At 48.3% G+C, this 16,602-nt stretch overlaps 2 protein-coding genes across 4 annotated transcripts in view; one reads left to right on the forward strand and one right to left on the reverse strand.

Moving 5' to 3' along the window:
• st3gal2 (ST3 beta-galactoside alpha-2,3-sialyltransferase 2) overlaps window positions 1-7,379 on the forward strand; it is a 31,063-nt gene extending 23,684 nt beyond the window's left edge. For both annotated transcript variants that reach the window (XM_076990848.1, XM_076990849.1), the window contains exons 5-8: window positions 2,858-3,037; window positions 3,477-3,522; window positions 4,165-4,284; window positions 4,421-7,379. In XM_076990848.1, the coding sequence (XP_076846963.1) occupies window positions 2,858-3,037; window positions 3,477-3,522; window positions 4,165-4,284; window positions 4,421-4,594 (520 nt within the window). In that variant the 3' untranslated portion in view covers window positions 4,595-7,379. The remainder of the gene's footprint in view (window positions 1-2,857; window positions 3,038-3,476; window positions 3,523-4,164; window positions 4,285-4,420) is intronic.
• Window positions 7,380-7,472: 93 nt separating this feature from the next.
• On the reverse strand, window positions 7,473-16,497 carry LOC143492445 (alanine--tRNA ligase, cytoplasmic-like). Of its 2 annotated transcripts, XM_076990845.1 has the most exons (22): window positions 16,414-16,476; window positions 15,726-15,797; window positions 14,341-14,508; window positions 13,903-14,091; window positions 13,610-13,755; window positions 13,143-13,334; window positions 12,907-13,051; window positions 12,643-12,788; window positions 12,430-12,538; window positions 12,129-12,279; window positions 11,783-11,907; window positions 11,144-11,288; window positions 10,850-11,028; window positions 10,566-10,679; window positions 10,153-10,359; window positions 9,799-9,983; window positions 9,542-9,650; window positions 9,309-9,422; window positions 9,109-9,228; window positions 8,770-8,856; window positions 8,441-8,554; window positions 7,473-8,294 (listed from the first exon to the last, which is right to left on the reverse strand). In XM_076990845.1, the coding sequence occupies exons 2-22, from the start codon at window positions 15,777-15,779 to the stop codon at window positions 8,115-8,117; spliced, it is 2,979 nt and encodes a 992-aa protein (XP_076846960.1). In that variant the 5' UTR covers window positions 15,780-15,797; window positions 16,414-16,476; the 3' UTR covers window positions 7,473-8,114. The 2 variants fall into 2 exon arrangements, with proteins under 2 accessions (XP_076846960.1, XP_076846961.1); XM_076990846.1 differs by lacking the exon at window positions 15,726-15,797 and having other exon boundaries at window positions 16,414-16,497.
• Between the last annotated feature and the right edge of the window lie 105 nt (window positions 16,498-16,602).

A 16,602-nucleotide genomic window follows, 5' to 3' on the forward strand; every position in this document is an offset into this window, starting at 1 on the left:
TCTCATTTCACCACCTTCAGAGCATTGTGTTTGTTGGACAAGCATATCGCCTGGGTGGTTCTGGAGGGAGCTTCAATTGGGTTTCTCGCGCATCTCATCTGGTGGTTCTGGAGTGAGATTCAGTTTGGTTTGTTCAAAATCCCAAGCTCAGTTGAGTTTTAATGGCTTTCTCGTGCCATCCATGTTCTTTTGGTTTTAGAAGCCCATTTATTAAATTATCATTAGAGAATCTTTTGACATTTTTGGTGCAGATTGAAGACGAATGTTGTCTTCTCACTTTGAATCCTCTTGTGAACATTGTTTTCATTAGCTCTAAGCATGGCGCTCACACTGCTGCTACCTGTTTGGCTTTATGGTAGATGTGTATTCAGTGCTCAGCTGGAGACTCAGAAGGCACCTTTCAGCTGAACCTGTCCCACACGGCTGGTAAAGGCCCCGTAAACGCTGGGAATCTGGAATGACTCAGCAGATGCGCCAGTGTTCTGTTCCGAACTGGAGCAGGTCGGGAGGACAACAATCATCTCCTCTTACCGCAGAGGCACTGAGTCCTTCACATGTCTGTGAAATAAATCCGTCACAGAGGAGACACCAAAACCTTCCTGACGGCCTCTGTCTGTTTGGGTTTGGTAACATACAGAGGAATCAGGAGGGCAGAAGACTTTTTTTTACCATGTCACTGAGAATACTGTCTGTGTCTCCATTTGCGATATTTTGGTCCTCAGTAGTAAAGAAGCCTACACCTATGGCTGTAACCTGTAAGTCTCCTGTATCACGCGTAGAAGGAACAGGTGCTCCATAACATTCTGCACGGAGGCTGAAGAAGGCTGAGCTCCCTAACCTTCAGCTCCATGATGAACCTTGACCTCCTAAGAGGATAAACTGAGAGAAACATATAGATTATCTCCTGATCACCATAACCTGCAGAAAAGCATACAACGCTCTGGCTCCCTAAATCCCTTTGGCGCTGGGGCTGGGACAGATAACAGAACAAAAACACCAGTGTTCCCGGAGCAAAACATCTACACGCTTAAGTGGTCTAACCCTGCTGTCAGGGACAGCCAATCGGCTGCAGGGAGACAGAGGCTGTAGGAGGTGTTTATGGTCAGGAATAAGGTGTGGGAGCAAAAAGATTGCAGGGAATGCAGCTTGGAATTGAGAGGTATAAGGTGAGGTGACAAGAGAGAGAGAAACGGAGACCTAGACAGAACGTGGAAGGATTAGATCTCCACAGAGACCTAGCTGTCAGCTGTTCTCACTTTCTCTGTCTGTCACCATTTCGTTTCTCTCCCTCTCCCTCTCTCTCTCTCTCTCTCTCTCTCTGTGGTTGTGTGGGTTTTGCTGTGGTCCTGTGTGTTTCTCTGTGGTCTTGTGTGTGTTTCTCTGTGGTCTTGTGTGTGTTTCTCTGTGGTCCTGTGTGTTTCTCTGTGGTTGTGTGTGTTTCTCTGTGGTTGTGTGGGTTTTACTGTGGTCCTGTGTGTTTCTCTGTGGTCCTGTGTGTTTCTCTGTGGTCCTGTGTGTTTCTCTGTGGTCCTGTGTGTTTCTCTGTGGTTGTGTGGGTTTTACTGTGGTCCTGTGTGTTTCTCTGTGGTTGTGTGGGTTTTACTGTGGTCCTGTGTGTTTCTCTGTGGTTGTGTGGGTTTTACTGTGGTCCTGTGTGTTTCTCTGTGGTCGTGTGTGTTTCTCTGTGGTTGTGTGTGTTTCTCTGTGGTTGTGTGGGTTTTACTGTGGTCCTGTGTGTTTCTCTGTGGTCGTGTGTGTTTCTCTGTGGTTGTGTGTGTTTCTCTGTGGTTGTGTGGGTTTTACTGTGGTCCTGTGTGTTTCTCTGTGGTCTTGTGTGTGTTTCTCTGTGGTTGTGTGTGTTTCTCTGTGGTTGTGTGTGTTTCTCTGTGGTCCTGTGTGTTTCTCTGTGGTCCTGTGTGTTTCTCTGTGGTTGTCTGTGTTTCTCTGTGGTCATGTGTGTTTCTCTGTGGTTGTGTGTGTTTCTCTGTGGTCCTGTGTGTTTCTCTGTGGTTGTGTGGGTTTTACTGTGGTCCTGTGTGTTTCTCTGTGGTCCTGTGTGTTTCTCTGTGGTTGTCTGTGTTTCTCTGTGGTCATGTGTGTTTCTCTGTGGTTGTGTGTGTTTCTCTGTGGTCCTGTGTGTTTCTCTGTGGTTGTGTGTGTTTCTCTGTGGTCATGTGTGTTTCTCTGTGGTTGTCTGTGTTTCTCTGTGGTTGTGTGTGTTTCTCTGTGGTCCTGTGTGTTTCTCTGTGGTCATGTGTGTTTCTCTGTGGTTGTGTGTGTTTCTCTGTGGTCCTGTGTGTTTCTCTGTGGTTGTGTGTGTTTCTCTGTGGTTGTGTGTGTTTCTCTGTGGTTGTGTGTGTTTCTCTGTGGTCCTCCCTGTCCTCCTGCTCCTCTCTTATTCTCTCTCTCTCTCTTCAACTCTGTCTAGTCACTGTGTCTCTCTCTACTCTTTTTCCCTACTTGTCTGGCTCATGCTCATCCGAGAGTCACCTGTACCTTTCCATTTGTCTTACTGAGCTATAGCAGGACCTATAACAGGACGGGATGGATGTGCCATCACCCATTTCCTTCCCGTGCTCTGCATTTTTATCACTGTTGCCACATGATCTTTCAGGCTTATGTCGTTATGAGGAACAGGACTGTGTTTGTTTACTCTGGCCCTTATTTAAGGAAGGCTTTGAAAAGCCAAATAAAATACATGACCTGTGTTTTCAAGTGTTGGGACTGCATGGGTAACAACGATTGGTTTAGTTGTGTGTGTGTGTGTGTGTGTGTGTGTGTGTGTGTGTGTGTGTGTGTGTGTGTGTGTGTGTGTGTGTGTGTGTGTGTGTGTGTGTGTGTGTGTGTGTGTGTTTAGGATAAACCTGGCCCCCACTGTGGGGTATGAAGAGGATGTGGGCAGTCACACCACCCACCATTTCATGTACCCTGAAAGTGCCAAGAACCTGGCAGCCAATGTCAGCTTCGTGTTGGTGCCCTTCAAGACTCTGGATCTACTCTGGATCACCAGTGCTCTCTCCACTGGCCAGATCCGCTTGTGAGAGCATGAAACACACACACACACACACACACACACACACACACACACACACACACACACACACACACACACACACACACAGCTACAAGGTGTTGCATTTTCTATTCATACTCAGAAATGGCCACTGTCCTTCTCCCTCTTAGTCACATATTCTGGCCAAAACAGGACTAAATATAAACACACACACATCCACACACACAAACGCACTCACACGGGCACACACACATTCAGACAAAAGACCTGCTTCATGCAGTTACTGAGCAACCATTGTGAAAACCCCCACAATCCCCCACTGTGATGAACTTCTTCTGTTCACAAGTTCATCACAGTCTGCGGTCTCACACTTCTTTTTCTGTGCGTGCGTGCACACACACACACATGCCTGCAATAACACTCCTGTTTTTCTCCGTCTCTTTCTCCCTCTCCCGTCTCTCAGCACCTACGCTCCCGTGAAGCAGTTCCTGCGCGTGGACAAAGACAAGGTAATCCACACACACCAGATAGCATCAGATATCTTTAATGGCCCAGATCTGTTCATACTGACCCTGTTACTTGTGCTTGTATCCACTTTAAACACCGAGACCTTATGGATTTCAGGGGCAACACGTACTGTGCTGTTTACATGAGGAAAAACCAATGGTTTGTTGCCTCATAGCTGGAGCAGTGGTGTCGGTGTACTGTGTGTTCAGGCCATGTGGTGTTCAGGCCAGGCTTATGCCACCATTAGCAAACAGCTCCACAGACGTCTCTCAGCCCAGATGTCACAAGCTCAGCCAGGCCAGTGCCGAGACCCGGAGCGGTCACGTGACATCCGCGACTACAACACGCCCCAGTTCCAGCACTGAGCCGAGAACTGCTCCATCAGGGGTTTCCACACACCACCACCTAACACGTCTGAAGTTGTTCACACAGAAGCAGTGAAACGTTGAAACTGGCCAGACAAGTGTGTCTCCTGGCTGTTTTTTTTTCTCTCAGCTCTCTGATGCAGATGAGAAGGAGGAGTCTGATGATCTCCACCTTCTGTCTGTTCACGCGGTGGGGCTTCCCCCACCCTCTGCCCTCCTTTCCAGTGCTCCACATTTCACATCCGACTGCCTGTGAATTGCTCTCCCACTGTGTCACAGGTGCAGATCTTCAATCCGGCGTTCTTCAAGTACATCCACGACCGCTGGACCCGCCACCACGGCCGCTACCCCTCCACGGGCATGCTGGTCCTTTTCTTTGCACTGCACGTGTGTGACGAGGTACGGCCGAGCGCAGGCATCACACACACACCAAAGGCCACGGGAGCAAATAGATCAGATTAACATCTCTGTGTGGATGCTCTGTGTGCCGGCGTGTTACTGAGGTGCTGAGCGGAGATGCTTTCTGTCTGCCAAGGTGAACGTGTTCGGTTTCGGGGCGGACGGCCGAGGGAACTGGCACCACTACTGGGAACAAAACCGCTACTCTGGGGAGTTTCGCAAGACCGGCGTCCATGACGCGGACTACGAGGCCCAGATCATAGACCGGCTGGCCAAGGCTGGCAAGATCACTGTCTTTCCTGGGAAATGAAGTACCTGAGTGGGCAGGGGGGCGTCGGCTAGCTGAGGAGCCACAGCACCTGCGCAAGCCCACTTAATGCACCGTGTACTACGCCTGCTAAGGTTAAATCCGGACCATTTGCCTAGTGGCTTGTCCTGATTGGACAGGACTCAGGGGGCATCCATTTTTCATTGGAAGAATTGAGGAGAGTTGGTTGTAACTGGAAGAGGAGCTAAACAAATGAAATACAACCTCCCTACAACCTCTCTACAAGCTCCCTACAACCTCTCTACAAGCTCCCTACAACCTCGCAACTCAGTCCGGCAGGTCGGGTGTCGGTGTTTAGCAGCTGGGGAAGCCAGTTCATACTCACTATATAAAGACAACACAGGAAAGTGCGTAATTGGTCTTGATGGTTGTCAGTCAGCCTCGTCATGCCTGCCTCTCTTGTGTGCTCAGCCAATGGACTTAGAGGAGGGTTTGATCAAACAATTATATGACAGCTGCCCCAGTACTGAGGGCTGCTGTGGTTCATTAGACAGTTGCTGGGACAAGCAGTCACAGCCTGACTGTCAATTAATTATGCTGCATTGCAGCAGATGAAGAGCGTGTGTCACCAGGGGGCGCACCTGAGCGAGTGGAAGTTTACATGCTTTTATAGAAGGATGGAGCATTTTTTAGTTTGTCGTATGAGGTCTTTTATCAGTGGTTTTGATCACGTTTATGGGTCATTGCTGCCCTGCATCACTGTGCTTTTACAGCCATTCGATCAGATGTGTATTGTTAATCTATTTGTTTAATTATTTTAATGAACCATTACCAAACAGTATTCTTATCCAGCTGAGTGAATAATTTAACAGAAGTAGAGTTCACACTTGTTGTCAGTTGGTTAGACTAAAACCACTTAGCTAGTCAGGTATGCTCACATACACAGATTGTATGTACAAATGTATCTATGAAGTTTAAGCAGCATTACTTGTCCTTTATGCTCTGCAGAGTTGAGGTATCAGTTGAGCCAGCACGACTAATGACAAAGATAAAACAGTGTTCTCTGCTGCCACCTAGTGACCACAAGGTGACACACTTCATTTATGAGCAGGAATAAACACGTGTTTCTATGGCCAGTGTCAACACTAAACTTTGAGGAGCTGTAAGTTTCCTCTGAGAAGCACTTACTGCTTCATGACATGGCGGCTTTATTACTATCAAGCCTCCTGTCACAATTCATGTGACGTTACTGTGGCAACAGGCTTATCGACTTTGTGCTGCATGTGACATTGTGTCAGGATTACAATAAAAAATGTGTTTTAGTGCCATTAAGTATTTATGGCTGAAATTTCTCAGAAAAAAAGTGTTATTGCAAACCATTTTCCATCCACCTGAATGTTTTGTCATTGTTGCTTCCTTAGCTGTCGTCCCCAGGCGATGCCGTTACGTTGTCTGTGTTTGTGATTATGCTGAGTTGAGCTGTGAAGGGGTGGGTCTAACAGGATGCCTCTGCCTCCTGCTTTGGGATTGGCTGCGTTTATGTGCAGTTAGCCTTTTTTGAAGTGTAGACATATCAGCTGTTTCCAGTAGTGTGGAAATCATGCGTGCACACACACACACACACACACACACACACACACACACACACACACACACACACACACACGCTTGCGTGCCTTGTCCTTGCTTTGGACACATCTCATATACACTGCACACGCGCGCACACACACACACACACACACACAAAGGTGTCTTTTCTGTGATGCTGTTCATTTTCTTACTGTGGATTCTCAACCCCTACGTTTTCTCAGTTGGTGGTTTTCATGAGTGCATCCCATAAGCATCTTAACCACATCTTCCCTTTTCCACTCCCATCACTGCTGAGCACTGTGCCTTCACAACCAGGAGCGTGCACACACACAGTTACCCACAATTCCTCACAACAAAGTGCAAATCTGCTACCCACAATTATTATCCAACCAGGGGGTTAGTGCATGGTTACATCTATAACTTGTGAAATAAATTCTGATTTGATTAACATGCAGATCTTTCCTGACCAGTCATGGCAAGTCAACGCAATTTGTCACCAAAGAATCCCATAAATAGACCATTTTGTTTGGGACTTCTGATTGTCCAATCAGATTTTTGTAGTTTTTTTTTTTTTGGTGTTAATGCTTCTTTCAGCTAGGTCTCACAGGCCAAAAAATTTAAATCTTCACCTTGTGAAGGGGTTTGTATAGCACGTCTCCTTCTTTGTTCATATTGCAGAAGCATCAGAATATGTCTACAGCATACAGGAGCAAACATCACATCCCAACCACAGTGTCTTTGGCACACAAGTCCTGCTGGTTCCTGTGTGGACATCTTGCCTTCATACTCTTCCCCTTGACAGCCCACTGATATGTACTGGGCCCCCAACCGAGATAGAGAAGACCTCACCCCTTATCTCTCACAGAGCTGGTTTAAAGTACGGCTAGTTTAAAAGGATAAAGGCCCCATTACGGGTCAGCGTGAAGGGGCTGTGGATGAGAATAAAAGCTCAGTTGTGTTACAGACATACTGAAGTGATCCCACTCTGTACTGTGTACTGAACGCGTTTACATGACGACCCGCAGACGAACCTGCAAACCCTGGAATCCAATGGCGACGACTGTACATATCCTCAGTGTTCCACCAAGTTAGTGGTGGTGTAGGAACCCACAGTGGGTCAGTGCTTTTGACCTTTGTCAGTTTTCTCCCCCTTTCCCTCTCAACATCGATCTGTATGTGTAATGACGGACTGTTTTTATCTTATGCTATTGTAAGAAATAAATGCAATGGAAAAGGCGGTTGCTGTTGGTGTCATCATATATGCCAATGTGTTGCAGGTCCGCCGTCAATAAACTGCTGATCATGTGCTAAAAAATGACAAAAACCAACATCACTTATGTCTTTTATTCCGGCATGTAAACTAAACTGATTTATAACAAGACCTTTCCCCAGTCACAATGAGAACAAATCAATACACGGTACAAGCAAAAAAAAGTTAGTGGCTCAACTATTTTAATTCATCATGTATTATTACCCATTTTAATCAAGGACAGAAGGATTTGAGGAGCAGCTACATCTCGGTTCCTTCCCTAGAGGGCGTGCAGTACAGTTAAGTGGTGGGCCAGCTCTGATGCCGTAGCTGTGGACTTCTTAACTTCAACTCTGGCGTTACAACAGCTCTCCAGAATCACAGAACCTTGCAGCAATCAGAAGGACACAGCAGCAAACGCACATTCTAGACTTTTGTAGAAGAAATCTGAGTGATGGATTGCAGGTCAGGAAACAGTTACAGGCTTTGTGCATCTGGAATTTAATACGTTACTGATCAATCAGAAAAAGCTAAGAGGAAAAACCGATTTGGCGCCCGAACCTACAAGAAAACTGACTGGACTGCCAACATCTTTCGCTCAGCTGCGCTTCTCTTGTGGACAGACAGGGGGCACCAAATGGCTTGCATTCCTAATCGCAAATGAGACATAACTGAGTCTGGACTGTCCGGTTCTAATTTTCAGCAGGCAGCGGTGGATCGCTCCTAGTTCTCGCCCAGTTTGAGACGGGCGAACTCGTTGGCCACCTGCAGGGCCTCCTGTATGCACTGCGTGTTCCTGCCTGTAGCTTGAGCAGACATGTCCTTGCCACCTCCTTTTCCATCCAGCAGGGGGCACACTTCCTGGACCCACTCACTGGCCTTCAGACCTCGGTTCGCAACCTCCTGCAGTCAGAAGGGACGATTAAACCGTCATCACGTAAATCGTTGAATAAACCAGCCAGTGTCACACCAAAACTAAACATTTTCAGCGAATGTTGAGGTAAAGGAACGGGAGAAGATTCACTGAGAAGATTCATCTGCAACTTTACCTGGGGCACCTGACACAAGCAGATGATCTTGCCAGCGTCATTGTCGACAGTGAACAGCATGGCAGCGGTCTGAGGGGACTGAGCCTTCAGCAGTTTTAGGGACTCGTTCAGGGCCTGGGGGGGGGGGGGGGGGGGGGGGGGGGGGGGGGGGCGGCGGAGACAAACACACTCTAACCCAATCGTGCGGGGTCTGCTCACAGCAGAACACAACTTCACCGCAGTTTACAGTATTACGATCCTGCCGGTTGTTCGAGTTCCGCTGCTGGTCTTCATTCAGGTTTGGCTTGGTTACCACGACAGATCTGAACAGATGGGGGCAGAAACGATACCTTGGCGCTAGCTCCAGTCTCCATCTCCATGACGATAAGAGGCTGGTTGGGGTTGCTGTGAATGAGTTCCTTTGTTTTCTCCAGCACCTAGAATACAATCAGCAGGAGACTGAGACACCTCGGAGACTCACCATCACACCACATGTGAACATGAACACCACAACGCCACGTGAACGGTGTCGTCACTACGCTGCCGTGTTTGGCTCTTACTCATTATTCACACTCTTAGTCTGTTTTAATAGTACTCCCCACCTAGTTAAACACTTGTTAACAGTGTGATCAAACTATCACATTCTTGTATGTGAACCACTTGGCAAATAAAGTGGTTCTGATTCTCACCCTCTTCTGTACATCAGCTTTGCTTAGGCGGTCCAGGTCATCCATGATCTTCTTCAAGCTCTTCAGAGTCTCCCTCATCTCATCCTTCTGCCACTGGGAGATCACCGCGGTGCCCAGGGTCTGAGAAGACACGCAAACATTCACGTCAGAATCTCATCACAGTGCAAAACCGAACTTGGCTTTGAATGGTAGCGTCTCACCTCAGTCAGGTCAGCGATCTCCTTCTGGATGTCCTTGTTGGGGGCGGTCTGGACCTTCACCTTCTTGTCCATGGCTGCCAGGGCCTGGTGCAGCAGATCAGCCTTCCTCTGAGCCTGGGGCACACACAGGCAGCTCAAACACTCCTCATCACTTCCAATACAGTGAAGCTCTTACACGTGACTCTTATACTTATAGTTTTAACTGTAAAATGTGACCTAGTTGCCACACTTACCTTCTGAGCTTCTGTTCCAGTCACGGCCACGATACGCCTGATTCCTTTAGCGATGGCCTCCTCCGACACGATCACAAACGGCCCCGCGTGAGCAGAGTTTTGCAGGTGCCTGAGAGAAAGACATGCTGGGTGAGACTGATGCGCTCAGACCACCTTAAGACTCCCAACGAGCAACGCAGCAAACGGGTCAGCCTGAGCAGGCGCCGACCCGGTTCAGACACGCCTGCGTGACGGCCCTTACGCTGCACATAACTTACGTTCCCCCGCAGAACTCGATGGAGGTAAGTGACCCGGCCGGGCTGTTGGGGTCAGACAGCAGGTCCTCCACAGGGATGCCGATAGACACCACCCTAACAGGGTCCGGGTACGTCTCATCGAACACAGCACGCAGGCCCTGGATGGCTTTGGCTGCTGCGAGGGGGGCGTCCAGCGCATACACTGGCTGGGGGTGCGGGGGGGAGACACCATGAAGGAGAGAGAGATAAGAGGAATAAAGAGGAAGAAATCAATGATTATTAACAGGTTTTCCCAGGGATCCAGTAACAGACACCGATGGAAGACGCTTCTGTTAGTGAGCAGCACTGTGGGAAGGTGGGTCATGTTTGCTCTACCTTGGCGTCAGCGATCATAGCACAGGCCATATCCTCAGTCTGATGCACCTCCTGTGTACTCATGGCCCCTTTTGCGGTGAAGTCGAAACGAAGGCGGTCTGGAGCCACCAGGGAGCCACGCTGATCCGCCTCCCCGAGCACACTTCGCAGGGCAAAGTTCAGGATGTGGGTGGACGTGTGGTTACTCATAATGGGCCTTCGTCGTGCCTGGAGGAGCCAGAGGTAGACAGGGTCAACCAATAGCAAACCATTACCTAGAAAATCAGCCAATAGCAAAACACTCTCCGGAGGATCGGCCAATGGCAAACCACCCTCCAGGCTCCAAGACAACTTTTAACCTACATATAAACTAGTTATGCAGCATGCTCAAAAGCAGAAATGGAAGCAGGTGGGACAGATCTCTCCTCTCTTACCTCGTCCACATGTAAAGTGAGTCGATCTCCAACCTTCAGGGTTCCGTAGACAGTTCCAACGTGCAACACATAACCTCCACGCACCTGCGTGTTCTTCACTGTGAACTCCATCCTCTAGCACACACAATCAATGCACCATCAAAAATACACACAGACTTATCTCTTTCCTTCTATTACTTGACCACGTATACTATAATACTATGTACATTGCTATGTAACACAGAGCACACTATGCTAATGATTGAGCAGCCGTGAGTTTTTGAGACGCTTCCGAGCTTTCGTACATCGTCTGTGGAGTCGTTCTCCCGGAGCATGTAGCCCTCGTCAAAGGTCTGCCCGCCCTGCTCGGCGTAGAAGGACGTTTGATCGAGCAGCACGCCACACTCCTGCCCCGTCGTGACCTCATCCACAAACGCACGCTCTCGCCTCAGGGCCAGCACTGTGCTGACAACCTGCTCGAACACTGTTGGAGACAGACAGGGACAGTGACACACACAGGGACAGGGACACACACACACAGTCAGAACACAACCGTATAACACGCACTGCATGTGTCAGCAGGTTGGGGCGAGCTTTACCGTAGTTGCCGTCGTCCTCGGAGGTGTAGCGGTACTTGGGCCCGTCATCAGTGGCTGGGACACCCTTATTCCTGAGCTCCTCGATGGCGTAGATGTCCAACATAATGTGGTCTTCATCTCCAGCGCCCTTCCCCTGGGACTTCAGCTAGGAGAGCACACAGCAGAGCCGTCCTTCAGATCCCAGTGGACACTGCAGCCTCACAACACTCCGCCTCAGCCATTCTGTTCATGGGGTTGTGCTCACGTTTATGGATTTGTGCCCTTATTTAGATTTTAGATCTTTTCAGAATCCCCCTCCCCACTTGTTCATGCTAGTTTATTTCTATGCTGTCAGCATTTTATATTGTCTGTGTGTAAGTATGCTACCTTAGCACAAGCATTTCATTGCAGTTGAATCGTACAGCATATGACGAAGAACTTGATGTTACATGACATGACGTTGAGAGAATTTACACATCTGCAATCATCATCTGCTCCTCCTCTGCAAATCAGAGTTCAGATAAAGAACAGCGGATCGACTTCAGATAGTCAGTCTCATCCAATCGTCTTTGTCTAGGGGCATTAGGGTGCCTTTCCCACGTTCCCCCTGTAGGTGGCACTCATGCTGGCCTCTCGGCTCCACTCCCTCTGCCTGCCCACCTGAGCGGCCTTCTTCTCCTCCTCAAAAGCGCCCAGGTCCACTCCCATGCCCCTCTCCTCAGCAATGAGGGCCGTCAGATCCAGGGGGAAGCCGTAGGTGTCGTACAGGAGCCAGGCGGTGTCTCCTGCACACAACCCCACACTCCCACGTCAAACACAAGTCCCTCCATTCACCTGTGCCTACACAAAATTGTTTTCGACGCCTGATCAGACAGAGCTGTCTAGAACCTCATTGTACCATTGTATTAAAGAGGTTTAAAAAACATGCGTCAGTTACAAACAGTGGCTGTACACATGAAGGAAAGATGCTTAGTCCTCAATAGAACAAGTGATCTGAACAGGAGACCTGGAATGGTCTTGCTGTCGCCCAAGCTCTGGATCTTGCGGTCCAGGATACGTCGCCCCCTGCTGAGGGTCTTAAGGAACTGTGTTTCCTCTTCATTAATAATATCCTTCACCATGTCCGGATCTTTCTTCAGCTCTGGGAACGCATCCCCCTACAAACAGAAATCAAATAAACACCAAGACACTCTTGTCAAGAAAACAAACATATAAGAAAGGGAAGTCATGCTTTAATTTATCAAGTTTATCAGCCAATCATAAAAGGACAATAGCAGTTGGGGTGGGGTGAAGAGATGCATTCTCACCAGTGACTCCACCACGACATCCACTAGAGAAGCAAAGAAGCCCCTCTGAGCACCAAGCTTCTCGTGAGCGTACCGGACAGCTCGTCGCAAGATCCTCCTCAACACGTAACTATAAACACACACGCACAGGAGTTACTGCACATGCCCAAACAACGCCACACGTTCCTGTAGGTCAAACACACTCTGAATATAGATACCCCCCAATCATCTCACCCCCTGCCTGTGTTGTCAGGTCTACCCCCATCAGACAGAGCTATGGTGATAGTGCGGGCGTGGTCGGCCAAGACACGGTAAGCCATATCGATGCCATCTGTATCTTCTGCTCCAACCATGCCAGTGTAGGGCCTGGCACCTGTGCCCTGGGAGCCAAAAGCAGACACAGTTTAGAAAGTTAGAAAGAAAAACAATTAAGATATTAATTAAATCAATTAATTAATAATAATTTCAAATAAAAACATTTGAAAGGTGCATCTTCACCTTCTGAATGGCATCAAAGTAGGGGACAAAGAGGTCTGTGTCATAGTTGGACATCTTGTTTTGCAGGACGGAGACGAGGCGTTCCAGGCCCATGCCCGTGTCGATGCTCTTCTTGGGGAGAGGCTTCAGCACCGTCTCGGACTCCCTGCGCAGGACGCCCGCCAACGTTTACACAGTGCCCGTGTTTGTGTGCTGTACTCACGCAGAACCCAGAGCCACCGGACGTTCCGTCGTACCTGTTAAACTGGATGAAGACCAGGTTCCATATCTCCAGCACATTGGGGTCGTCCATGTTGACGAGGTGGGAGGCGTCTCGATCCCCGATGCGGTCGTAGTGGATCTCGCTGCAGGGTCCACACGGTCCCGTGTCGCCCATCTCCCAGAAATTATCCTTCATGTTACCGGGGAGGATTCGACATTCCGCCACCCTGAGACACAGCAGACACATTCAACCAGGAACAACTATAACCCCCCCAATCATGGGAGAAAAAAACAAATAGATGCGAAGCAGTAATTATCATATTACTTGTGGCACGCACTTTTATTAAAATAATTACCTCCCACATAACTGTGTTCCCATCTATATCTGGACACTAAGACTGAAGTGCCTTCAGCCAGCACTAACAGCTGGTGGTCATGGTGGCTGCACGCATGCAGAGTGATTTAAGCTCCACAGCTCCGTGTGTGTGAGCTGAGCACTCACCCCAGGTCCAGCCAGATCTGCTTGCACTCCAGGTCAGGCTCCAGGCCTGCTTCTGCATGGCCTCCAAAGTAGGTGAAATACAAGCGCTCGAGAGGGATGCCAAACTCCTGGGTCAACAGCTCCAGAGCCATCGTACAGGCCAAATGCTACAGACAGAGGGGGGGTGTTTCCACAGATCCACTATGAGAAGCCTCGTCTAACCATTATATTTTAGCTCATCAAATAAAAATAGCAAAAATCAAGTAAAGACCCCACAGACATGTTAATTCTGCACTGCTCTCTCTCTCTCTTACCTTAAAATAATCTCCAAAGGACCAGGAGCCCAGCATCTCGAAGAAGGTGTGATGGTAGACATCTTTGCCCACGTCGTCCAGGTCATTGTGCTTGCCACCTGCGCGGATACACTTCTGCGTGTTGGCAGCACGCTTCAGTCTGGCCATGGGGTGGGAGGGGTCGATGGTGTTCAGGAAGATGGGTTTGAACTACACAAACAATACAGGGTGAGACGACAGAGATGCACGTTACTTGCTTTACAACACAACCACGAGACCAGTGTGCTCAGCTCAGCTTCAGAAGTTGTTGGTGAGGAAAGATGATAAATAATAAGCATGTGTACTCAAATTCTCATTAGAGATGAGGTTAGAGATTTCTCCTGTTACCCAGCATGAAAAATCACTCTGTTATTGTGTGTTGATCTCAGTATGGTCACATGGCTATGATCGTGTTTCTACCTGGTTCATGCCAGCATTGGCGAAGAGGAGGGTGGGGTCGTCCAGGGGAATGGTGGCGGAAGAGTGCACATACTCGTGCTCATAACGACGAAAGAAATCGATGAACTTCTTCCGGATCTGAGCAGCAGTCAGTGAAGAGTCCATGCTGATTGGGCTTTTCACAGAAGACTAAGGAATCCACACACACACAAAATGAAAACCCATCAGCAACTCTTCTTCAACCTCTCATCAAGAAAAACATGGCACATGGCAAAAGCCTTTAGGGCAGGGAGCTTACTAAGACATTTTAATTGCAAAGCAAACTCCATTCAACAGTGGTGCAAAACAGAACAGTTTTAGATGTAGAGTCCTTCATGAACCTCAAATGCAACTCACTCATGTGTTGGTGGAGTTATTTATGGATATGTATGGTTATGTATGGATACGTAAATAACTCTGGCTTTGTCTATTCAGCAGGCTGCATAGGTCAAACACATGACAGAGAAGCATGCCTGTAAATTTACTCCAAAACAGCAGGTTCTCTCCAACCTCACCTGGCACCTCTACTACCACAAAGAAAACAGCAGGAAACTAGCAAGCGGTTTTACCACAAACTAAAACTCATCTCCCACAGCATGAAAAAAGGAGACCATGACATGCATACATCCTTCAAAACACTTTCACAGTCCTCCTCTGAGAGGAGAATACGAGTCCTCCAGGGACAGCCGGCAGTGTTAAACAGCCCAGGTGGGGGTCGCCCAGGTGGGGGTCGCCCTGGTGGGGGTCGCCCAGCTGCCTCCAGGACGACTCACTGAGCAGTAAGAGGCTGCACTATCCCAGGCTGTCCCCACACAAATGTCCTCTTCTAAAATCCACCCACACCAAAAGCACTGCGGTCACCTCAGCTCTTTCATTAAATACTACAATGCACATACAACCATTTCTCCATTGCCCTTTTCAACCATCAAAGTATTTGTATTTCTACAATATGTATACTTCCATGCTTGTTTATGTTATCCTCTTTGTGAAATGTGTAATGCAAATAAACGTGTATTGCCCGTTTCACAATGTGCATGAGTGTAAAACACAGACTGGCTTTTCCTGTAGTTTACTCTGGAACACCCAAGCATGCACCGTAAGAATCCGTGCAACATAATTCTCCTAACAAAGCAATGACTTTCTTGCAGTAATGAAGAAATATTTCTTCCAGAAAAGTGCATTACTGCAAAGCTTTTAAATGACAGCCATTTCATTAGACACTGTTCTCGTGCTATTAGAAACACTGGTTAAAAAACGTGTGTACTTGTGTGAGTACAGCAAAGATGATTCACATTAACAAGCAGTTCATTCATGGAAGTCATGGATGTCAGCCCCACCAAGCAAGTGCTGCACAAGCTGGGGTTCACCTGTCGGCAAGGGAAAAATGCTTTGGCGCAGAAAAGCGTGAGATGAAGAGCCATAGTGTGACCACTCCACACCTAGGGGAGTAGGCAGAGAGGGTTTAAAGTGGGGCCCCCTCATTCATTCACACAGTTTCATTCAGCTAGCTAGTCCATTCATTAGATCCATCAGCGTCTAGCAAAGCCCTTCAGTCTCATGTCGGAACAGACGGGCCAAACTGGCCTGGCTAACTGCGTGGACACAGCAGGACTGGAGACGTGACCCTCTCACGTGCGCTCACAGAAGGCTGTAGTCACGTCACGTTAGCCTAGCTACGCTAACAAGGAGAAGCCCACTGCGTTGGGTCCTCAGCGGCTCTCAACACAAGGCGTTTGCTCAGGCAAATTTTACACATAATGTAATCATATTTTCTATCATATTTAAGTGGTCACGGTCATGAAGACTGAGTAGTGAACGCAAGTCTCACTGACGGTTAGCTCTTGGGCTCAAATCTCTTTGACAGTTAGCTAGCGTGCTAGTTAGCGACCGTGCTAACCCGCGCGCCACGAGAGACGCGACTATGCTGGATGATGTGTCATGCAGATGGTCCCAAGTACTCACGGATGAAAATTAAGTGAACGACATATAATGAAAAAACAAAATTAAAACAAAAAAATATAACGATGTGTGTTCAATAATAGCAAGAATTCTCACCGAAATAAATCCAATGACGCCTGTATCGCTACACACGAACACAACACTTCCACACTCGCCGGTAGAGTCAAGAAAAAGAAAACCTGTGCGTTTACATCATAACGTGTAGGTATTGGTCGGACGGCGGTGACGTTTACAATTTGCGCTGATCCTATTGGTGCTGGATGCTATCAATCAATTATGGGGGAA

This window comes from Brachyhypopomus gauderio, chromosome 2 (genome assembly GCF_052324685.1).
Source record: "Brachyhypopomus gauderio isolate BG-103 chromosome 2, BGAUD_0.2, whole genome shotgun sequence".
In the NCBI taxonomy this organism is placed as follows: Eukaryota; Metazoa; Chordata; class Actinopteri; order Gymnotiformes; family Hypopomidae; genus Brachyhypopomus; species Brachyhypopomus gauderio.

Bases quoted from the DNA above. Each gene is read 5' to 3' on its own strand.
- LOC143492445 (XM_076990845.1), bottom strand. From the start codon at position 15,779: ATGGCTCTTCATCTCACGCTTTTCTGCGCCAAAGCATTTTTCCCTTGC. The intron at 12,539-12,642 runs GTGAGATGATTG...GTGTGTTTATAG, and splicing joins CCTGACAACACAGGCAGGGG to TTACGTGTTGAGGAGGATCT. The intron at 9,651-9,798 runs GTAAGTTATGTG...TCTTTCTCTCAG, and splicing joins ATCGAGTTCTGCGGGGGAAC to GCACCTGCAAAACTCTGCTC.